The sequence below is a fragment of the Danio aesculapii genome, chromosome 24 (genome assembly GCF_903798145.1).
Source record: "Danio aesculapii chromosome 24, fDanAes4.1, whole genome shotgun sequence".
Lineage (NCBI taxonomy): Eukaryota > Metazoa > Chordata > Actinopteri > Cypriniformes > Danionidae > Danio > Danio aesculapii.
In genome coordinates this window covers 31,236,338-31,262,681 of record NC_079458.1, presented here as the reverse complement: position 1 = coordinate 31,262,681, position 26,344 = coordinate 31,236,338, and the positions used below count along the sequence as shown (strand labels likewise).

At 34.0% G+C, this 26,344-nt stretch overlaps 1 protein-coding gene across 1 annotated transcript in view; it reads left to right on the top strand.

Moving 5' to 3' along the window:
* The window catches only part of jph1a (junctophilin 1a), a 92,421-nt gene that overhangs the window by 2,536 nt on the left and 63,541 nt on the right, over positions 1-26,344 (top strand). The window contains exon 2 of the mRNA XM_056451098.1: positions 4,546-5,308. Within this exon, the coding sequence (XP_056307073.1) occupies positions 4,546-5,308 (763 nt within the window). The remainder of the gene's footprint in view (positions 1-4,545; positions 5,309-26,344) is intronic.

Genomic DNA, 26,344 nt, shown 5'->3' with positions numbered 1-26,344 from the left:
CTTCATACAGGTTTGGAACAACTTCAGTTTGAGTGTTTTTTGATTTATGTAAATAAAAACTATTTTTAAGGTTGCTAATTTTCTACCTCCCACAGTGGGTTTCATGCATCCACTTGTCACACATTGCATTATAGGATCTGCTTATGTTGCATCAGATTTCTTTTAGCACTCAGAATAGTAACCAGTGAGCTTATTAATGCATTATCCAAAAAGATATTTTTAGATTTATACATCATCGGTAGGTAGTTTATGGATTAACAGTTTGCAGACTTCTTGCTGTGAGGATTTTGATTGTGATGTTTGATTATACTTATTATAGGGAAGACAAAATGTCAGCAGTGTGGGAGTTTTTCACTGTGGAAAATTATGATTTCAGAGTTGCAACTTGTTAGTGGTTTTATTAAAAAACAAATTGGAATTTTCTTTTGCTTTTTATGTTTTTGGAGTTGCAAAAATGAACAGTGTTTGCTTTTGCCGTTTGATTTGTAATGCGGCTCAGAAAAAAAATCATATAAAGATTTGTATTTTTTCCTATATTAAATTAACTTCAATTCATCTTTATTTCTATAGCACTTTTACAATGTAGATTGTGTCAAAGCAGCTTAACATAGAAGTTCCAGTAAATTGAAAATGTCAGTCCAGTTTTCAGCATTGAAGTTCAGTTTAGTTCAGTTCAGTGTGGTTTAATTTTCACTGCTGAAAGTCCAAACACAGATGAGCAAATCTATTGATGCACAGCTCCAGAAATCCCATAAATCAGTTATTTACCGTGTCCAAGAAAGCTTAAATGCACTGCACATTAAGAAAACACATCCATATTGAAAAACATCAAAAATTCAACAACACATGTGCATAATAATTTTTAAAAACATGCAAATAGAGAAACGCACTGCAAATAGCACAGACCATAATAGAAAATGTCTAGCTTTCCTGTTTAGTGTCAAAGGTGTTGTTAAAGGGTCAGTGTATCTTTTGGTCATTGGATTTTCATTTTAGAAACAGATATTGAAAAGCCAAAAAAACGAGTCGTTTTTTGATTTTTATTATAAAATTAAAAAACGAAAATTTTAATTCAATGCTTTTTTGATTTTCATTTTTGAATTTTTTTCATGGTGAAAAACGGAAAACAAAATTCAAAAATGATTTGATTTTCATTTTTTTTTTATTTTGAATAACAAAAAATAAAATCATCAGAAAACAAAAACGAATAAAGACTTGTTTTTATTCAGATTCATTTATGGTGACGCAATGCTGACCTGCTAGCCTACTATAGGCTATTATTTTTTTCCACTTAATAATGTTATAAAAGGTATTTTCTTTTTATAACTATTTTGTTAAGACATATTTTCCTCATTAAGACAACATATTTCTCAAATAAGGAGCGGTTATAGGCTATATATTTATTTTTAGTTAGCATGTTTTAAATGAAAAAACCTTTATTTTCACATTACATGCAAGCATTAGGTTAGTTTACTAAACACTTTTCTGAAAAGAAAGTTTTAATATTGTTAAAACCATAATATTTCCACTTCCCGAAGTTTTACCACGAATCATTCAAGTGAGGGAGGCATTAACACAGTTGTTTGTTACGCACATTTCAATAAATCATAATATTTTAAAATAAAAATTAACAATTAATTTTATCTGAAGGAAGTATGCTGCACAAACACCCTGATAACCATCCCATGTCTTTTCAAAACGGACTATCACTAAGCTTGCAGATGAGTTGTGTGTGGGTCTATGCATAACTTCATAAAGCCATGTGCAAATATAGCAGCAGATTTTTAATACATAAATTGAAATTATTAAAAAATAGCCTACTGCTATTATATATATATATAAACACAGAGAGATGAGCAATGATTCCAAACGAATGTCCAATGTTACTGTCACTCCTGAAGTGGAAGTGATTTTAAGAATAAACTTTATTTTCAGAAAACTGTTCAGCAATGCAAATAATGCATATGTCATCAGTTATGTTGTTTCATATTATCAGCTTCAATGAGGAAAATACGTATAAACAAAATCCTGTTATTACAAGAAAACACCTTTTATAACATTATTAAGTCGGAAAAAAAAATAGCCTATAGTAGGCTAGCCTGTGTGTCAGCATTGCGTTCCGTCACCGTAAATGAGTCTGCCTATCTGGTTTCGGAATATAAAAAACAAGTCTTCATTCGTTTTTGTTTTCTGGTGATTTTAGTTTTTGTTATTCAAAATAAAAAATGAAAATCAAATCATTTTTGAATTTTGTTTTTCCGTTTTTCACCATGAAAACGAAAAACAAGTCGTTTTTTTTATTTTTCATTTTAAAATTCAAAAACGAAAAATGCATTGAATTTCAATTTTCGTTTTTAATTTTAAAACGAAAATCAAAAAACGACTCGTTTTTCATTTTTCAATATCTGTTTCTAAAATGAAAATCCAATGACCAAAAGATACACTGATCTTAAAGATCTGAGTTTTTTTTTTTTTGTTGTTGTTTATTTTAACCTCTTGTTTGTACAGTTTCTTGAAGTTTGTATTTTTAATCCTAATAATCTCACAAATTGCACAATTAACGACAATACTGCTGACTCTAAACAAAACAGTCTGGTTCATCACATTCGTGGACTGTGCTATTCACATGTCTTGTGAGAATTTTTTTTTCAATTGATGAGGTTGTGTTTTCAGTTTGTTAGAGTTTTTCTATTTGCATTTGTTTTCTTAAGGGGATAGTTCACCAGAGAATTCTGTCATCCTTTACTCACTCTTCATGTTTCAAACATGTTTAAGTTTCTTTCACCTGTTGAACACAAAAGAAGATATTTTAAAGAAAGCTGGATACCTGTAAACATTGACTTCCATAGTGTTTGTTTTTTCTACTAGTGCTGCGCGATTTGAGGAAAATATCTTGACAGATATTGCGATTTAATTTTATAGTCAAGATTCAGCTCATTAATCTATATAGTAGCTTCTTACTGAAGTGAGTGTTAGTTAAAAAAAAAAAAAACTGACAAGATATTAACTTACTCCAACATTTACTAGATTGAGTGTCGTTGGCAATACTATCAGTTGACTATCAGACACTCCTCATATGGCTGCCTGTGGTGCTTTTTTAGGAGCTGGTTGTATTTCCTAGTGCAGGCAACAGTTCTGCGACAGCTCTTCCAAATTACCTTACAAATTTTTATTTGGTGTCTGTGACTTTGAAACCAAAATATTCCCATATTACCATCGTGCTATTTTTCTTTTATATTAATTTGTCTTTTAATGCAGAAATGCTTAAGCGCTTTCCTGTTTGTTTGTTTTTTGTTGTGGGCTTTCCACATAGTTCAGTTGCGCAATTCTTATTGAGCAGAACGTATGTGTCCTCACTCAATTGGCAAGTAAGACTATCACACACAGACGGCAGTCACGCATTTGCTCTGGGCGGGAGAATTGAAATAATACATATACATTTCATATTGCAGCCTCTTGCAATTAGCTAATCGCAACATTTCAAATTGCGAATGCGATTTGATTACGATTTCAATTAATTGCACAGCCCTATTTTCTACTATTGAAGTCAATTGTTACAGGTTTTCAGCTTTCTTCAAAATATCTTTGTTTGTGTTACACTGAAGAAAGAATCTCACAAAGGTTTGAAACCGATTTAGGGTGAGTAAATAATCAGTAAGTTTTCACTTTTAAGTGAACTATCTGTTTAGCATGCAGCCAGATTGAGCTCTCTTAAACACTGTAGTTATTAGCTTCCAAGTATAAGGAGTCTTATTGGGTATTAAGGGCAAAAATGTCCATATCGATGTATCCCTACTTTTTAAATTCACAAAAACAAACAAACATTCTGTCAGGATTTTGCCACTTCGGTCTAGTTAATTCTTGTTTTGTGGCAGACACTAGTCCTGTCTTGTCTAGTATGTTGTGCTAGGCTCAAGTATTCTCAGGTCGAGCACTCACTTTCTGTCATTGTATTCGTCTTTGTATGATGTGGGCGTGCGGAGCCTGGGTGTGCTCAGGATGTACGCTCTCGTCCTGGTGTTTGTGTTTGTTCTGTCTGCAGCGTGCTGTTTCATTTTCAGCGTCTCAGTCTAGTTGGTTTTGGTTTCGGTTGGCACTGGGATGGAACATGCAAGTCTGTTATCTTGTCCCACCCACCTTGCTATCCTATTATCATTATGTTCACCAGCCCCCTTGTCAGTTTATTGGTTTGCTTTCCCGATTTATTCTCCCAGTGTGCTCTGTTCTGTGCTGATCCGTTGTTGTTCCTGCTTCATTTATCCTAAGTATGTCAAGCCAAGCTGAGTCAAGTCAGTTTTGTCAAGTTGCAGTGTTTTCCCCCCTACTGAAAGTTAGTTGTTTTTGTTTCTTTTATCTAATAAAATCCTTGGCTATTTGTATTTGGGTTCTCGCCTCATTCTTCCCAACCACAAACCCTGACACATTCATGCTTAAGCTGATTACAGACTTCAAGAAAGATAATATTGAGGCTTCACAAATTCACATTCTAAAGAGTAAGCAACTGTTTCTTCTTGCACTGTTCATTTACTTGTTTTTTGTCATCAGGCACTTATCAAGGCCAATGGATGGGGGGCATGAGGCACGGCTATGGTGTCCGTCAGAGCGTGCCTTATGGAATGGCCACCATCATCCGCTCTCCACTCCGCACCTCCCTGGCCTCCCTAAGAAGTGTGCAAAGCAACGGCGCCGTTCTCCAGGACACGGTACCAGATACTCCAGTCGGAAGCCGTGGTGGTTTCGTGCTGAATTTTCACAGCGACACCGAAGTCGTCACCGGGAAGAAGAAGGGCCTGTTCCGCCGCGGGTCCCTCTTCGGAAGCCTCCGCCAGCTGCGTAAATCTGACTCCAAAACATCCATCTCTAGCAAGCGAAGCTCAGCACGTAGCGATGCCACCATGAGCCGCATCAGCTCCAGCGACGCCAACTCCACCATCAGCTATGGAGACGGAGAGGTGCCCGATGAGTACACGCCAATGGAGGACCACGTGGATGCCACCACCACCGAGTCCTACATGGGCGAATGGAAGAACGATAAGCGTAATGGGTTTGGGGTCAGTGAGAGATCCAACGGACTGAAGTATGAAGGTGAATGGATGAACAACAAGAGGCATGGATACGGGTGCACCATATTCCCAGATGGAACCAAAGAGGAGGGGAAGTATAAAAATAACGTGTTGGTGCGCGGGATAAGGAAGCAGCTTATTCCTCTTAAAAACCATAAAACGAAGGAAAAAGTGGACCGGGCTGTGGAGGGGGCTCGAAGGTCAGCAGCTATCGCCAGGACGAAAGTGGAAATAGCAGTTTCAAGGTAGGATCACTTCTTGTGCTGGCAGTGGGTATTCTGTCATCCCTTACACATTCTGATGTTTCAAACTCATATGAGTTTCTTTCTTCAAGGGAACGAGAAAGGTGAAATGGTAAAGAATGTACTGTGTTCACAGATCATGCGATCACTAACATTTTAAATATTTAGAATTTGTAACCATGCTTTAAATAATTTTACCAACATGTCAGCAAAACACTTTTAAAGGGCACCTATTTTACCCCTTTTCAAGATTTAAGATAAGTCTTTTATGCCTCAAAATGTGTCATTAAAGTTTCAGCTCAACATACTTCATCAGATTATTTATTATATATTTCTGTATATTGGAAATTTGAGCTGTTTGGACATCGTATCTGTTCTTGTTGCCTGTTCCTTTAATGCAAATGAGCTGGTTCTCCTCACCCACCATAGAGATCGCTCATTATTGCTCTGATTGCGTTTAACCTTTACGTAGATAAACAGCACAGTCACAGACAAGATTGAAGCAGATCTCCTTTATTACAGTAAGAACTTTCCCAACGATTATTTGAGTTAATTCAAGCCTTTCTGCAACGATGTGTCACACACAATGTCGTTATAAAGTTGGCGCACGTGCATACGATTCTTTTATAATTATACTGACACTATGCGGCTGTGGTGATGAATTACAGCTATTTTACTGTCTTTATTATAAACATGTTTTAAAAATGTTTTAAACTTGTAAAACCCATTCTTAAGATGATCACAGAGAGCTGAGATCTTTTAATCCCGGTTGCTTTGCGCACGCCCTGTCTTGTTTATATATATATATATATATATATATATATATATATATATATATATATGTTTGCTGTCAATTTATTCGATGGGCGGAGAAACCGCACTCACACATCACGGGTGTTTATATCACTCCAATATGACTGTGGACACACTATACCTACACACAGTTCTGTCCTTACAGCTTATAAAAGTTGATTTTCATCATTGGTGCCCTTTAATCATTTAAAATATAAAAATATTACATTATTTGTATGGTAATTTATTTTATTATATATTGCAATAAGTACAATTCAGAATAGTTCTTTAGATTTTTTTTACATAAACATACATAACTCATTCAGATTTTATCATGTATATATTTTATTTTGGTTGGAAAACTGTACTTTGATTTAATTTCATTTGGTTGAATTACTTTGGAAGCTACCTATTATTTATTATTATTAATGAGATGAAACAGTAGAATAAAGCACAGCTGAAATTAATAGAAATGAAACCTAAATGCAAATATTAAGCTAAATTGAACTGATGAAAGTCATAAAAATATTTTTAATATTCAAACTACAATAAAAATAAAATTCAAAATAGGATACATATAATAGTCTATCAGTGATGGGAAGTTCGGATGATTTTACTGACTCTGACCTTTCAGTTTCGTTTATCAAGATGAACAAATCTTTTTTCGAGTCATTTCGTTCAATTTGCCAAAATAACATTCAAATGTTACGGGATGCTTCCAAACACATCTAACTAGCCCAAATGTCGATCATACTACATACAAGTCATAACTAGAACAATACTGTACAATGCAATGCTACTAAGAAAGAGAAAATAATCCTTCATTGTTTACCTGTTTTATCTATGATTAGCTCTGCTCACCTCCTCTGGCATGTCTTCGAATTTGAGTCATTCGTTCACCTGACACTGACCGTCCCATATATGCTTAACTAATAAAAAAAATGTAATAAAAAACCTTATATAATTTCCTCTCTGGTCTCTTTTTTATTTAACTTATTTAATTTAGGGTTTAAATTTTATTCTCTTCTTTCTTACTTCTTTAAAATGTAGCCATTATGCAGATTGTAAAAACATCTTCGTTTTTTCTAATGTTCTTCGTTTTTTCTAATGTTCTAAGTTTCTGCAATCTATGATTAACTGTTTTTGAAACCAAGAAAAAAACAAATTAAATAAATAAATAAAATAATAAAAAGCTTAACTAATGCTTACAGTCTAAGCCGGAAACACCCATGATTAGTTCATCTTTCGAGTCTTTGGGTTTTTGAGTGGTTTGTTCATCATATGACAGTATTTAAAGAGTTGACTCAAAACTGAGGACTCGAGAATTGAATGGATCAAATCTTTTTCCGGCTCTAAACGCATATGACTGGCTTCTGTCTCTCAGGTGAAGAACAAACGACTCAAACACAATAGAGGACTCGAAAAATGAACTAATCTTCTACTCCACCTGCACAAATGTGCTCATGCTCGAATGAATGAATCACTCCCTTGAAGCACTCATCGTTCTCAAGTCACAGAAAAGATTTGTTCAAAATCAACAAATCATTCAAGATCGACCCCTCACTATAGTCTATAATAACACTGCTCCATGTAGCCTTCTCAGTTGCACTTTCACATATTCATATACAGGACAAAAATTTTTTAGATCAAACTTCTAGCTGTCATAGATTATATGAGTCAATTAAACTAGTTCAATGGTCCATTTTTACCATATTAAAGTACAAGTGCACAGATTCCCATTTATTCTATATATTCATATTATCACTTTCGCTTTCCAAACAGGAAAGTCAAACGTATTAGGAATGGTATGTGGACTTTAAAAAAGAAATGACTGCCACAACTGTAGAGTCATCAAGATATAGCGATGTATCATATGCAGTCACGACAGGTCGACTGTGATCAAGCGTACTAGACACATCAAGGCTTCTGTAAGATTCTCAAGATTGTTAGTACGTGTACTGTTAAGCTGTGATGTCTGCATGGTTCAGACGTATGGCGTATGGGGCAAATGTTTAGATGTCATTCATTAACCATATGTCGTAGACCTAATTATAGCGGTTGCATCACACACCAGCCATGTTCAGCAACGCTTAGGTATTTTTATAAGATATTTTATCCTTTGTTCAAAAGCATATTTAGGTGACACCAATATACTGAAAATTAATTGAAAAGACACCTTCTCCCAGTTTACATGTAAATCAAAAACCATCAATGCAAGAACCCTATTTACAAGTTTATTAGTAAATCAGTTTATTTCCGGGTAGTGATGTGAAAACGTAATAGTGTACACATCCAAGTCCAAGTATTCACTGTAAAAAAAAGGGTAACACTTTCTATGAACTTCAATCTTATATTGAAATACATCTGCTTATATTTCTTTAGAATCATTCTATAAATGTATCTATAAAGACAAAACAAACATTATACTGTATTATAATAGCATTTATAGCTAATTGCTAATAATAATTATATTAGCACACTGTAAAACCTGATAAGTTAAGATACCTCAAACTGTTTGAGGAAACCGACTGTGACAAACCATTTAAGTTTTGAGACCACATATATATATACACTGAGTCATATACACATATATTATTTGTGTTTATATCATCAAACATTTAGAGTATTATTAGTAACAAACTTTTTAGGTTATCAAACTGATATGAGTTTAGTTAATAGAATGCATTGTCCGAACAACTATATACTGTAGCTGTAGATGTGAGTACCAAACTGTACTCACATGGTTTGGTAATGCTTATAGCATTGAGTTAAGTTAACACAAAAAATGAATGAATTAATTTATAACTCATTCGGTATGCGTTCTGCTTGATATAATCAGTTTATGAGTTACCATCTTTTTGTGTTTTTTCACTGTTTTTCAGTGTATTATTAATACTTACTACTTAAAGTCATCAACGATGCATTTATAAATGTTATAACTGTATAATGGCCAACATTAAGTATTTATAAGGCATAGTGTTCTCATCAACAAAATAAAAACATTCATTCATTTGACAGAACACAATCTGATAACTTAAGGAGTCTGTAACCATAGCATAGCAACATTTTGACATTGCGGACTGTATCTTTATAAATACAATCATGAGTGACTAATTAATACTTCTAAATCAGTGTATAATAGGTCATAAACATGAAAAATGATATGCATCACTAATAAATATTATTATCACTATTATAAGTGTAGCTATACCTGTCAATATAATACAGTAAAATGTTTGATGTGTCTTTATAGGTACATTTATAAAATGATTATAAATAATTATAAACAGGGGTATAATTTCATATAAGACTAAGCTTCATAGAAAGTGTTTTTCACTTTTTTCTAGAGTGAAGACTTAGCAGACCCGTAGTCAGGGGGGTTCGAAAAACCCACCCCTCACTGACAAAGGTTCAGAATTTGTCCCATAAATGAGCTCATTTGTCCTATTTAGACTGTTATGCCATCATAAATTGTGAAAATAACCCAGTTAACCAACTTTAAGATCAAGTGAAATCCTCTGTTGGCTGTCGTGACTTCAGCTAATCAGTTTTGACCAATGCTAACAATTCTTTTTTGTGAGTCTAACATTCAGCAGTGCTAGAAAACACTATCTGACGTGAGTGACGTCATCTTTCACTACTGACCAACTATATTGTTGTTAAATAGAGAAAATAGTATACAAGAAACGTATTCAAAATCTTGGACCTTATTCTTGAAACAAAAAATTACCAATAAAAAGCTGTGAAGCACTAAAAGCGACCTATATTAAATTATTTGAAAACTAGTTTGGCTATTGTTATGCATGAATTTTGTACTTTCTTACAAGAGAGACCTGGAAAATCACAAAGCTCTAATATTATGTATTCAAATGGCCAAATTCGGACTGAGGATAGTCGAATGTTCTGGCCAGTTTGTTATTGCATTTTAAAAATAAGTATTTATTCATATTTCCTTATTCTAAATCATTGGGAAATGTTTTTGGTACATCAAAAAGTGTGGCTATAATGACCATACAACAAGCCAATCCAGCTAAAAATAGCACTTAAAATGTCTCTAAAATGCAGTATTTTAGAATAATTAAATTGAAAATTAGGTGAATATTAGGTGAATAGCTGCAAAAAAAAGTTTACTTTTTGAGAAAAAGAACCACACCTTTGACCTGGCTGGCTACGGGCCAGCTTAGATAGATGTGTAAATTATTACGTTTTAACAACACTACCTGGAAATAAATCATTATAAGCATGAGCTTCATAGAGATTGTTGCTAAAATGATTTTATTACTTGTATCGTGTTTAGTCCAAATATCTAAAAGATAAATAAAGATAAATATCCAAAAATTTCAATCAAGAAGCATTTTCTGGACAAGTAAAAAATGTCTTGTTTTCAGGAAAAAATTAAATCAAAGTGAAGTGAGTTTCTCCTTAAAACAAGCTAAATAATCTTCCAGTGGGTTAAATAAAATAATCTAAAGACAAGTTTTTATAACTTTTTACACATATTCTTGCTTGTCTAGAAAATACTTCTTGATTTAAGATTTTAATATATTTGGACTAGAAACAAGACAAAAACTAAGTAAGAAAAGCATTTCTGCAGTGTTTAATTTGTTATATATTTTTAATGTTCAATAAATAAGTCAAAATCAAAGACGATTATTTTGTTTATCCTCTTAAAGCCTCTCAAGTACCTCCACTTTTGCTGCACAAGTTAAGAACACATTTTTATTTATTTGGGCAGAGAAAGCATCTGTTTGTGGGATAATTCTTCCTACCTTACTGTAAATAATTTTTCTGTCTGGATGTGCTGAAATCTATGGACACATTTCTGTCAAATTTCACAAATGTGCACTTCAGTATAATAATCTAAATCTATACCCTACTGGCAGATTATGTTTCTTGTTTTAAGGAAAAACTTGCTTAAAATTGACTTGTTTTTTTCTGAAACAGAGCAACAGAATACAGGTCAATGTGTTTACATGTTGAATCTGCATACGAGGCAAAATTCTGTGTTTTTATCAGTTTATGGTTAAGCCATTTATGATCTTACACACCTTACACACCTTAGTAAATGTGTAAACACTTTTATATAACAATGTACATTGTTGACTTTGCATTGAAGACTGTGTATGTAAATGAATTTACAATATTCCAACACAATTAAAACAATATTCTGATAGCGTATACAGTGGTCAGCATTTCAATTGAGTTGCCAACTTTCATTAAAGTTGTCCAAGAACTATTGAACAACACAAATTCACAATTTTGAAAAAATGTTTTTGATCCACTTCAAATGTATACTATATATATATATATATATATATATATATATATATATATATATATATATATATATATATATATATATATATATATATATAAACAGAGATTTCTGATTACCTCAAATAGCTAGTACATCAAACAAAAAAATTGTCATCTTCAGAACAGAATTTAGATATTTTAATGAAAAGAGCTCCCTCGTCTTCCATAAACAGCAATGGTGCAGAGACGTGCAATCTCTAGAAAAGGAAACAAAAACAGTGTAATATGGGAACAGAACCAGTATAGGAATATGATAAGGAAATAAAAAACAGGATAAAAAGGTAAAAACATTGTTTACAAGAACAAAAATTTCAAGTTTGTTTGTCTCGATCAGTGATTCCCAACCCTGTTCCTGAAGGCACACCAACAGTACATATTTTGGATGTCTCGCTTATCTAACCCAGAGTCTATTCTGATGTTCTGATGAGTTGATTCAGGTGTGTTTGATTAGGAAAAGGTTGAAAATGTGTACTGTCTGTGTGCCTTCAGGAACAGTGTTGGGAAACACAGGTCTATATCTTCTCTTCCTTGACAGGTCAGAATACAGCCAAATCCCAGTTCTATTTTTTTACCCCTTCCCCTTCACACTCTGTTTTAAGGGCGAAGGGGTAGGGCAAGGGGTAAAAAAATAGAACTGGGCTTCAAATTTTACCCGCCATTACAACTTCTGCACACGTCATTATATGTCATCGTGATCTCTTACTTCATATGAGACCGACGATGGCGACATGCTGTAGTTATTCCAGTTGCATTATTTTTTGGTATTTATCTTCAGGAAATAACTGAAGGCAACAATATCATAATATCATGATGATATAATGTGGCAATAAACTCGTAACTTGAACCACCAACTTATCCATGCCCTTCCAGCCGCAACTCATCACTGGGAAACATCCATACACACTCATTTACACACATACACTACGGACAATTTAGCTTACCACATATATACCACATGTCTTTGGACTTTTGTGGGAAACCGGAGCACCTGGAGGAAACCCACGCGAATGCAGGGAGAACAGGCAAACGCCACACAGAAATGCCAACTGACCCAGCCGAGGCTCGAACCAGCGACCTTCTTGCTGTGAGGTGACAGCACTAACCACTGCGCCACCGCGTTGCCTGTAAAATAGGAACATGAGATAAATATTGTAAAATTAACTCTTGTAAACACCATAATATTATCATATTGAGAATAGGTAAAATAATTTGTTTAACGATGTCAGTGTAAAGAGTCCTATAGTTAGCTTAAAGAGCCCCTATTATGGGTTTTTAAAAATTACATTCCATGCAGTGTGCAACACAGCTCTAAGTGAATGAAAACTTAGAAGGTTTAAATCTGAAAGTGCACCTTGTTTAAAAATATAGATATTTTAAATAAAAGGTTAAACTCAGAGTCGTTTAAATGATTCGACGTTCGTTGTATCAATGTCGACATGAAACAATATCAAATATAAAGTGGCGGATCCGGTAAAACGTGAACGTGCCTTTCCCTTCAAACACTAGGAGAGTGTGGGTGTGTGTGGGACTGATCATGACTGAAGATTTGTTGGCCATTTGTTAAAGTAAGGATCAGAAAAGACTACTGATGTATGGGACTTTGTCAGAGCTTGACAGGAACTTTATCAATACACAGTTCATGGATCAGTTTCTTCCTCCATTTCTCAAGTGTAAGTATGTGTAATGAAAATGGTTGCCTCCTTGTTTTCTCTAGCTTGCAAAATATGTATTTAATTGTGTTTTGTTACTTGTAAACACTCCACGAGGCTTGGACTGTATCTGGTTAACTCTTCATATTCACATATCGCGTCTTAAGCCATGTTCAAAATTTGACACGGCTGCTTTCTTTACCGGTTTAAATGTGTTAGTGAGCTCGCAATCCTCTGCCATTTGCTATTGCTATGGCCACCGTCAGCTGTTCCTACACACGTGCGGCAATAAATTTCCAAATTATTCAGCTTTTGCCAATGTGATTATTCTTAACCATGACACACATTCAGTATTAGAGCAATATGCTGGTGTTTAACTGCGTTTGTATTCCACAGAAGAAAGAAACTCATAAAACCTCATGAGGGAGAATAAATGATGAAGACATTTTAAGTTTTGGGTGAACTATCACTTTAAAAACTTATGAATGTAAACGTTCTTAGTAATGTCCGCAAATGGTTAGGAATGTTTTGAGTCTTGAAAGGTTGCGCATGTGGCGTCTATTATTTGTCCATAGCTCAGATTCATGACCCAATGAGTGCTCCTTGTGCACTATTATGATGTCTGTTCTCTTGCCAAGAGCCATACTAGACAGACATTTTAATGGACGTGTTGTGTAAACCGCTTATTCAAGGCACACAAATTCATAACATCCTAAACCGGTCTTTGGGAACTCACATGTTCATGCTCTTACTATTGACCATCCAAAGAGATGCTTTGTCAGACGTCTTCTTTAGTCTTAGAGCAAACCGCAGTATAATAAGGTATGTATGAATGTATACACACAGTATAATGTAAACAGTGGATTAGAGAGGTTGCTTGCAGCCGTGCGCCATTAGTGAGTCAATAAAGGATTATCCAAGTCTGGGATTCTTACACACAAACAAACATTAGAGCATTTTAATATGGTGAAAGCTGTCCTTACGTGCTCCCACTCTAATGTTGAGCCTACCGGATGAGCAAAGCCGTTGGTTTAGAAATGATTTGATTTTCTCTGCAAAAAATAAAAATTAAAAAAAACCTAATTATTAAATCCATGATTACTTGGATTTTAATTAATAACAAAAATAATACTTATAATGTTTTTAGCACTACATTGTGATGAGACATATTACACAGAATTAGCCTGATTTAACTATATCCTGATAGTTAATTCAATTTAAAACCATAAAACTAGGACATTTTTTAAATGTTTTGCTTTATATGACAACTGCATTTTTGTGACTTTTTGAAAATGCCATCATAGTGTCTGTAAACACCCGAAAATGAGAATCTCTAAATGCATGGTACGTGTTCAGAGAGGTGTAGATTAAAGGCAAGTGTGAACAAGCACACAACAATGGCAGAGTAAGTGATAGTGTTGTTGCTCAAGTGTTTGCTAGATTTGCTACATCAATTTTCTTAACATTTTAACCAACAGCAGAGACTTCTCTTATCATGCACTAACAAATTATACAAACACCAGAACCAGTGTTACTTCCTTACAGGTAGTGTTAACTAAAGGAGACCACACCAAACTCTGGCCTGTTATAAAAAATACATTGTTTTGAATATTTCCGTGGATGTGTAAATGTGGATTGTTTTGAAAACGATGTCGTGAAAATGTGAAATGTTTTTAAAAACCTTTCCATGTTTTGTATATTTTGTTGTCGTATAAAAAAGCATAAAATTCTTTTAGTCCCATTAAATAAAAGCAATAGCAATAATCAAGCAAAAATTATTTAATTTAGTTTAACTTGACTAAAATAAATAATGTCTTTTCAGCCTATTAATAACAAGTACATTATTTCATAATACTAAAATAAATAATGCATAAAGTATATTTTGTGTTACTGCACTGGCAAGAGTGCAGAGTGAGATATAAAGGGTGATTCCACAAATTTGAAAATCTGTTTTTAATCAAAGAAACATGATGGAACCTTGGGTAATTAATCAATGTGAAGAGTACTTAAAAAGTTTTCTGATGTTCATGCAGTTGCAATCAGAATTAAGAGCCCCCCTTTGAAATTTTTTTCTTTTTTAAATATTTCCGAAATTATGTTTAAGAGCAAGGAAATTTTCACAGTATGTCTGATAATATTTTTTCTTCTGAAGAAAGTTTTGTTTGTTTTATTTCAGCTAGGATAAAAACTGTTTTTATTTTTAAAAAACAAAATTATTTTATTATATTATAATTTTTTAGAACAAACCATCGTTATACAATATTATATATACAAAATTATCGTAACCTGCCTAGTTAACCCTAAGTAACCTAGTTAAGTCTTTAAATGTCACTTTAAGCTGTATATATATATAAATATATAAAATATCTAGTAAAATATTATTTACTGTCATCATGGCAAAGATAAAATAAATCAGTTATTAGAAATTAGTAATTAAAATTTTATGCTTAAAAATATGTTAAAAAAATCTCTCCGTTAAACAGAAATTGGGGGTTAAACAGAAATTAATTCAGGGGGGGTTAATAATTCTGATTGCAACTGTAGTTCATAGATGTTCAAAGTTTATCGATGTTCAATATGACCTCCTCCAGACACTCCAGTGATATCAACCCAAAAGTTGTGGTATTCTTTTTGAATCACCCTGTATATTTCTCCCTGTGCAGTAGCACAAAATATTTAATGCTAAAATGTAATACATAATTATATGTGAGTAATTAATATTGTACATTCATTCAATCATTTTCTTGTTGGCTTAGTCCCTTTATTAATCCGGGGTTGCCAACTCCACAAAGAAACGCCAAGTGACCCAGCCGAGGCTCGAACCAGCGACCTTCTTGCTGTGAGGCGACAGCTCTACCTACTGTGCCACTGCATCGCCTATTGTTTATATATATATATATATATATATAATATATAGGGCAACGCAGTGGCGTAAACTGTCCAACGTGCCCTCTCTGGGATTCTGTGCTCAAAGCACCCACTGACTGCCTGGAGCTCAGATGTGCTCAGACAGCTTATGCTCAGAGTGTGTGTGTGTGTGGTCACGTGATGTGCGTTTTCAGCGGTATAGGGTGGATGGAGATTTTTTCAGAAATGCTAAATGAAACGCCAGTGTGGATGTGGATTGTTTTCGTTCTAAAATGCCTTAAAACTAAGATGTATACATGGCCTGAGTGTCTATTTTTCGTGAGCGGGTTGCTGCTGTGACGGGAGCAGTGCGGAGAACTGTGATGCCGGCTCAGCATCGTGATTTTTATCGGCCATCGCCAATGGATGATGGCATCGTCTGTCGACCTAACCCTAGCCGGAAGTAGTAGGTCATCCGGGTACTTCTCGCATACTTTTTTTTTTCAAATTCATTCGGACATACTACTTGACATACATACTGTTTTTAATGTATAGTATGGAAGTATGCAATTTTGGACGCAGTGATAGTGTAAAATGTAGAAATCAGTTGATGTTATTATCATGTGTTTTGGCCATTTATATAAGTGAAACAGCATTTTGGTGGCTTGAAAACACAAAAGGCTAAAACAGCAGTGCTGGATTACTGAACTGTATATGCGCATACGCATTTTGTTTCTTCATAAAGTAACGTTGCCATCTACAGCCCTGGCATGTATACAGAATTTAATTCGTATTCACAGATCCATATAGACCGGTTTGTTTGTTGTCATGTAAACGAAGCCTTCATTTTATGAATGAAAGACCAATTTTATTCCCAAATGTCTGCTTGTATGTGTAAATGTGCACGTCTGCCTCATGAATCTGACCCCATGCTAGTGATCAGCTGATCAATAAATAAATAACATGACGCAGAACATAGGCAGCACTTGTGCCTGCAGTGTTCACAGGGGTCAAGCAGGTTAACAGCTGGTTGGAGTGCCACGTTCAGGCTATTTACAGTTTCTCTAGTTATTTAACATTGCACATACAGGGCACCGTTAGCCGAGTATCTGGCATTTGTCCCTCAGTCCTATGTGGTTACTTCTCAGTGGGTCAGGGTTACAGGACCTACCCTCCAGTGCTGTGAAATCAAAGTGAAGCCATGTTACTATGCACTACTATGCATTCAGTTATAGCTGAGCAGGAGCTCACAGGCTAACGGTTACACTCTTGGCCGGCTAGCTTTAAAGATTGATACAGTAATACACCTCAGTATCATCATTCCACCCTAGAGTATATTCCCTTCAAAGGGTCGTAAAAATAGTCACTCAGACCCCACCTCTTTGGTTCGGGCATGGCTCTTACTGTGGTCAACAGAATCTGCTGTTTTAGGAGTTAGCATGAAAGGTTAACTAGCATACTTGGCCTCACGGTGAAAGGAAACATGATTGATTTGGTGGAATATAACAGGTTCACTTTAGGATAAGACTGTGTGTGTGTGTTGATGATGGGTTTGGTTGTATGCATTTGGGAGTAAGTTTAAATTGGTTTGGAGCTACTAATGTTAGGTTTAATCAATCTTTTATTGATGGACAAATGATCCGCTTTTCCTGGTTAGCAGTTCTTAAAATAAAGGGACACATTAAAAGCTTAAAAAGAAATGAGAACCCACTGATTAAAATGTACACAGATTAATCATAGACTAGGCAAGGGATGAGAACCTGTTTCAAGGTTTACCACGGTTTGGAAAAGTCAAGGTTTTAAAACCGCAAACATTTTTTGTTATACCGTTTCTAAGGTATATGTAAGGTTTTTTTAATGTGTTTTTTTAAAATATTTTGTAAAGAAATCTGTGTTTTTAAAACTAATAAAGAGAAATTATTTATTTGAATTATTTAGCCTGACATTTTTACTGTTATTATAAATGTTTCCTAAAATAAAATGTATTTTGTTCTATGGGGGAAAAAGTTTGTAGTCTGTATTTTTTTACTAGACATTTAATAGATAAAGCAGTAATCACAGTATCGTGATTTAGGGCTGCAACAGTGAATCGATTAAAAGCAATTACTAAAAGCGTTGGCAACGAATTTCATAATAGGTTTATCATGTCGCACAACGCGGAGACGTTTAATTATTAAATAAACTTTAATTGAGCGCGGAGTGGAGTGAACGCACTTTTCCTCTCATAGACAAGACGAGTGGAGGTAACATTAGAGGAAAGATACATAGCGAAGGCTGAGAAATCTGTGCGACCCTAGTCATCCACGATGTGGGAGCATTTCACTCTAAATAACCAAAAGCAGCATGACATGAAAAATTCAAACTGAGCTTTGGTGCGCTGGCTGGCGTTGAGCCAGAGAAAGACGTGTTATATAATCACAATTATGCAGTGTTTTTAACCACCCAATGCTTATTTTATGTTTTAGACATGCAAATACACACAGGTAATAGTAAAACAATACATTTAGAGTAGGCATGGGACGGTAACTGTTTTCAAGGTATACCGCGGTTTGGAAAAGTCAAGGTTTTAAAACTTTTTAAAAATTTCAGCTATACCGTTCCTATGGTATGTGTAAGATTTTTTTATTTACATTTTTTTGTAGTTTTTAAGACAACAGTATCTCCAGTTGAAAACAGTAGTAGATCACAAGAGTAGTAATCACAATACCACGAAACCATGATATTTTTTATCCAAGGTTATCATACTATTAGAATCTTAGACCGGCCCATGCCTAATTTAGAGTTTGTAAAACACATAAAAAAGTCTATGGAAGTCTAACAATCCATTCAAATGAAATTTGCCGATGTGTATTATTCATATCAGATACACGTAGTGAAAGTAATGATAAAGATTAGTCTATTCTTCTCCCAGCTGGCCAGCCACTTGCTTGCATGCGTTTTGGGAGGAACTGATGAATTTACATGCTGAATCCTGTGTGTTCTGCTTTTATGAATGAGGCATACAACCGGACGCAAGTAAACATGGCGACACCCATCTTACGTCATAGATCACGATCAAGATAATTTATATGCCTTTTAAACAACAAAAACACTCACTTAGACGTTTTTGTGAATTGCAATATCAGGTAGTTGATGACATGATGAGCAAGCGTAAAACGGAAAGGCATTATAAAAGTGATACATCTGTCATACAGCGATATTGTGGCTGCGGTGTGTCATGTGACAAACATGACACGTCGCCAGAGAAACATTAAGGGTGAAAGTTTTAAAATAATGAACAAAACTCACTCCCGTGGCCAGATAGAATCTTACCAATGAAAGGGTTAACAAGTTCACTGACATGTTTTGTACAGTAAATATGTTCACACATTACAAGTGAGAGATTTTTGAATGAAGGGTGAATTACTTGATTTTAAAATAATTGACGGAAACACGCTATCTGTGATTATTTATTAAACATCATAATAGAAAATATGCAGTCTCAAGGCATCTCGGACACAGCTTCCAATCATCGTCAATGTAGTGCAAACGTCCGACTTGTAGTTACATTTTTTGAGAGGTGCGCAGGTATACATGCTCATGAAGGCTGCACCGGACCATACCTGTGCGTTTGATGCAGAAGTATAAATCAGCCTTAACAAAGCGGGGTCATGTGACTCCACATGCGGTAGGAAAAATAATTGAAAAAAATTGACCTGGAAAAAATTTGATTGACTATAGGTTCTGAATGTTGATTTAGATTATTTTTCAATTAATCGTCCAGCCCTAACTTTTTCTACTTCAGGTTTATTTTAGTGGCAGTTTTTTGGTGAAACTTGCTAACAGTTGTTTTTTATTCAATCTTTACACCATTTTTAATATTATGCCATGAATAAATTTCAATGTATATGTAGTAAAGAAAATAAAACATGTTTTTCAGGCTATATATTGAGGAATATAATTAACCAATTTCTCCACAATTCTCTTTCATTTTAAATGAATTATGTTAACATCAAGATTCTTTAGATTGGTATTACAGTAATAAAATATTATTTACAATAAAATACTGTAATGTTCCTGTTAATACTGTTGTTTTTTTAATCCTTTTTTAATTAAGCTTAAATTTTAGATTAAAAATTTTGAATTAGGGTGGCATGTTCAGAAAATAAAGAAATTAAAAAAATTGTAAAGTCCAAAATAAACTATATTTATATATACTGTATACTCTACCGGTCAAAAGTTTGGGGTCAGTTTTTTTTTCATGTTTTTTTTAAGAAAATTATTCTGTTATCATTAGCATGATAACAGAATAATTATGTTAGCAGTTATCATTTAAATAACTGCTTTCTTATTGTATGAAGTTTCAAATGGCATTATTAGTCCGGTCATTGTTGCTTTTATAACAATTACTATTAATAGTAATAATATTAACAATAATATTGAATATTAGAGTGATTTCTGAAGGATCATGTGACTCTGAAGACTGGAGTAATGGAGCTGAAAATTCATCATTAAAATTTATCATTAAAATTGGTGATCAGTAGAAGCTTATTTTAAAACATTTAAAAATCCTACTGACCCCAAACTTTTGACCAATAGTGTATGTAGTAAAGAAAATAAAACATAGAAATTGAGGAATATAATTAACCAGTTTTTCCATTTTAAATGAAACACATAACTATCAATCATTATTCTTTTAGATAGTTTTTACAATAATAAAATATTATTTACATCAAAATACTATTATTGTTACTGTTAATATGGTTGTTTTTGATCTTTTTTTAATTAAGTTTAAAATTTAGATTTAATATTTTCAACTGGTGGAATGTCCAGAAAAAATGGATATAAAAAATTGTAAAGTCCAAAATAAATTAGATGTATATATATATATATATATATATATATATATATATATATATATATATATATATATATATATATATATATATATATATATATATATATATATATATATATATATATAGGCATTAGGCATAGGCCAGTATAAATTTCTGATGGTATGATGCCCTTGGATACAAATATCACGGTTTCACGATATCATGGTGTTGTGATTACTGCTCTAAAATAAGTACTTTTTAAATGTCTAAGTAAAAAAAAAAAACAATACCCCCCTTGTTTATAATACTTTGGAAGAGTAAACATGTCAGGCTAAATAATTAAAATACATTTAAATTATTTATTTATTTATTTATTTGACATGGACGTCACAATTTGACTGGACAACCAAATGCATTTGTTTAAGTGTTTTAGGGTCTTGCTAATTGTCAACACCTGTCCACGGGAGGCTTGACAAAATGAAAATAAAATAGATACATATACACATAATAACAATATAACATAACATATCCATTTACATAAAATGCCTTTAAGGCAAAAGCAAAGGCAGCATGATTTAACTAACTAATAGTAGACTATTTGTGCAAACACTGTTTTGTTTTGAACCACTTTTTACGAACACTACTAAAAATATTTATATCGCTTTCTAATTTTAGGCTAACAGGTAATCATTCCACAAATCATTGACTGCTGCTGTCTTCATTAGTTTCTTTACAACACATAAAAAAGCATAAAAGAAACGTACATATTACTTTAGGAACGGTATAACAGAAATGTTTTGCAAACCCTGAAACCAGTTATCGTCCCGTTCCTATATGAAATATGACTTTTGTAGAGGTCACATTACACATCACATTTTTTGGAATGTATAAATCCCTACAAATTTCTAAATTAAAAAGAAAAAAAGGTTTTATTATAAATGCAATAAAAACACTTCTGAAATTACATCCTTTAATTTTTTACATTACATTTAAGTTGAGTAGGAAACCAAAGTAATTGGCATTTTTCTCAGTTGCGAGTTGTGTATTTTCATTAGTATTTTTGTAATGAAGAATGAGTTTCGTTTTTTTTTTTTTAATTTTTTATAATATTTTACATTATTTTGATTTTGGTGTTTCGTTATGATTCACAGACTTTGCAAAGTCAAGCTATCACAATAAGACGTTGATTATTTTTAACTCAAAAAGCTGAGTGGCACAAACACATAAATTCATTGCAATTTCTAAATGTGCTATATGGACATGCACAAACCCCTCCTCCCCTGCCTATAATGACTGCCTCGTCTCTGGTTATGCTAGTCATTATGAATGAGAGACTGAGAAAGGTAAAAGAGCCCTTCAGTCTTTCCTCCCACCTTTTCTCACCCTCTTCACACTTGGCTCCATTCGATATTTGTCATTCCCCATAAAAAGGAGAGTAGAGGAGCGCTTAATTGTTCAGTCAATCTACAGCTCTCGCTCTCTTTCGCTCTCTCACTCTCTGTCTCACTCTCTCGCTCTCTCTCTCTCTCTGTGTGTGTGTCAGCACTGAACTCTGGCTGACTAAATAAGGCAAGGATGGAGTCAACTTATCAGCTCTGGACAGAAATACATAAGCCAGTAGCAGTTGATACAGTGGCCCATCAGTTCCTGGCTGTCATCTGCCCTACGTGCCAAAACAGTTCACTAATGTTTATTGTCAGTCGTAACAATGACTTCATCTATAAGAACACAGATATACGCTTACACTGTGAGCCCATTAGTTTGGCAAGAAATTAGGATATTAAAAATAATTTGTTTTGTTAAGCATACTTACATAAGTAAATAGAAAATTAATAATTCTATAGAAAGATAATGTCTTATCAATTTTGTTTATTGTTATTTTGTTTATTGTTTTATAGTTTTTTTTTTTATTTAAGCTTTATTAATACAGCTTATTCACTCATTTTGTAACTAAAGATATGTGTATGCATGCTTATGTCATGATAAAAAAGGGACAGTTGAAATCAGAATTAATAAATCCCCTTTGAATTTTTTTTTTCTTCTTTTTTAAATATTTCCCAAATTATGTTTTACAGAGCAAGGAAATTTTCACTGTATGTCTGAAAATATTTTTTTCTTCTGGAGTAAGTCTTATTTGTTTTATTCCAGCTATAATAAAAGCAGTTTTAAATTTTTTAAAAACTATTTTAAGGACAAAATTATTAGCCCCTTTAAGCTATTTTTATTGTCGATGGTCTACAGAAAAAAAATATTGTTATACAATAACTTGCCTAATTACCCAAACCTGCCTAGTTAACCTAATTATCCTAGTTAAGCCTTTAAATGTCACTTTAAGCGGTATAGAAGTGTCTTGAAATATATCTAGCCAAATATTATTTACTGTCATCATGGCAAAGATAAAATAAATCAGTTATTAGAAATTAGTTATTAAAACTGGGAAATGGGTTGAAAAAATCTTCTCTCCGTTAAACAGAAATTGGAGAAAAAATAAACGGGGAGGGGGGGACTAATAATTCAGGGGGTTTATTAATTCTGACTTCAACTGTTACTGGGACTTTTACATTTTTGACTCGTTTTTTTCTTTCAATTGTAATTTACTCACAGATTGAAGTTTTGATTGTATCTCTCATAATTCTGACCTTTTTCTTGCAAGAAATAAATTGTACAATATTTCTTCAAGTCAAAGTTGTAAGATACTTAACTGTCAGGAAAAACTGAAACAAGTATTTTCGGGAGTTTATATGTAAGAATTATAATTTTTACCTTGCTTTTCTGAGTTTATATCTGACAATTACGATTTTTTTCTTGCAAAACAAAGAGAATAAAAGAGCAACAAAGTCCGGTTTGAAGATATAAAAGCAAAATGGCAGGATATAAATTAAAAAATATATATATATTGAGTTCAAAGGGGAAAAAGTTTTGTATTTTTACTCAGACATATATATTAGAGCAGTAATCACAACACCCTAAAACTGTGAAACCGTGATATTTTTATCTAAGGTTATCTTACCATCAGAGTCTTATATCGGCCCATGCCTATTTAGAATAGTGAGGGGGAAAGCCAGAATTTTACATTTACATTTTACATTTTAGTTTGCTTAAATATATTTTAGTTTGAATAATTACTTAATAAAAATAAAAAAAACAGAATTTTAGTACCATTGTCACTTTTGATTAATTTAATACACTTTTTACAACAAAAAAATCAACCTGCTAACCCCAACTATTTAAATAATAAAATTAACTAGAATAAAATAATCTAGGACAGAGTATAAATAAAACAATATATGTATAATAAATATTTAAAAAACAGGATTAGGGGCCGATAACGAAACAAGCTGTTACGTTCCAAAAACGCGAGGCGCACCACACTGCCTTGTTGTTGACAAGAAAAACAGAAGCACGGTGCACTTTTTTATGTCACTAGGCAAAACTGAATCAGCTGCTTATTGTGCTGCTGATTGAGTGTTGCTGTTGTATTGTTAATCTAATATTTCATAATATTGTGATAATAATGATATTTAAGATTTGTAAAGTCATACAGCTCTGGATAACCTGAAACAGAGACTGCTTGTCTCTCCTCCATCCTTAAAAGTCTTTGTAGTCGTCTTCACAACACAAACACTGCTGTCATCTCAACAGAAACCCTGCCTCTGCTTTCATTTTTTTTGGAGATTGAAAGAGACGCAACTGATGTAAGGAGCCGATCACAGTGAACACGCTTTTTGCATTGAGAGGGCTTTTTTGAATGCGTGCTGCTTATGTGCCGTGCACTCGCAGTTGAAATAAAAGTCTACCCTGAGCAGAAAAACTGTTACGTCAATCTCGTCTTTTTTTTCTCCAATCAAATTACACAGAGGCTGGGTTTCCGTTGAGGTGACAGCCAGGGGCGGACTGGGAAAGGCCAAAATTACAGTTATTCAGGCCACATCTGATGCGATCAAGAAATTGAAGAGCGGGGGTGAGGGCGGGTTGTGCGCGGCAGGCCAGAGTCACGGTGGCAGGCCAGATTGACCGCCAGGCCTCCGGGAAATATCTTGGTGCTCCCTATGGCCAGTCAGCCCCTGGTTACAGCAGTGTTTGTGTTGTGAAGATGAGACTTGTAAAGATAGAGGAGAGACAAGTGGTCGCTGTTTTGAGTTATCTGGAGTTGTATGACTTCACTAATCTTGAATATCAAAATATTATTAACTATTAAAATTAAACCAATATCAACAGTAACACTCACGCACAATGGGCAGCTGATTCAGTCATTGCCTAGCAACATAAAAAGCGCAAACAAAAAGGCATTGCAGTTTTGGAATGTAAAAGCGCGTTCACTGTGATCGGCCCCTAACAAACGTTTTCCGCTTAAAGTTGACTTTTGCACAGCGTGCTACGGCAAAAACGCGAGGCGCAGCAGGTGGTTAAAATGCAAGGCGTGCAGGGTGCATAAGCAGCAATGCAAAACGCTCATAGTCGTTAATAAACCATTGAAAAGATGCACCTCTCAGTCTCAACGCAAAAAAAAAAAAAACATGTTCGGTGTGATCGGCCCTTTGGTCTGCATATCAGTAAGCATATCAAATCTCTCCAAAGCATATCAGAATTTACATGGGAAAACAGTCTGAACTGTAACAAACTGGAAGAGCAAAGATTAAGCAAAGATTTCATGATGAAATGCATATTATTACATAACATATGTGTGTGTGTTGTGTATATTTATTATGTGTATAATACATAAATACACACATGAATGCATATATTTAAAGAAATGTTTCTTTATATTTACAGTAAATGACACAAATATACGTTTTAACATCGATTTGTATTTAACAATCTCTGCCTAGCACTAAATATAACATACGTATAGTCCATTTGTTTTAGGGTGTACTTTCAGAGCAGGGACAGAACCATCTTTGAAAAGCACACAGTGTTTTACAACATGTGGAAAGACAGTCCACTGACAAGAATGCACCGATTGGTTCCTCAAGCCATTCGTCACTTGCGTCATCCAATCAACCTCTTCGGTTGATCACTGGGGGCAGAGGGATTACTTCATGTTGACAGGTTATGAGAGAAGAGCCTCAGCGCAGACCCACGTGAGACACAGCAGACCCTAAAATTAAACGTGCTGATGCCGGACCCCCTGACTAGAGCTTAATATGAGCAACACATAAAAAGACAGTCATATTTTTAATGAAAGCCTTCTGGAATGAGGACATGTAAATTAAAGCTGTGGCGAAAATGCGAAGCATCCTCGATCGTGTCTCAATTTCACTCCGAATGCCGCTGTAATTAGTTTGTACAGTCCATTACTGGATAAGTTGAATGTCATTTCTGGTTTAATTTGGGCCCATCGAAGTGTGGCTATTGAAATGCTTGGATAATTTACTTTAATGTCTAATGATCCACAGCTGTAGTGATTGATATTAGCAGTCACGTTAAAAGGGAAGATTAATGTATCACTGTCAGGCTAAACATCTGCCAGCTTTGTCATGCTGCCTCACCCTCATTTTCAGAACTATTACTTACAGAAATATCTCAGTGTACAGTAAATATTATGGAACTGGCAAATGAAAATGCATCTGCATCTCTAGGAAGACCACTCTCATGTTGTTGGTAGAGTCTCTGAGGCT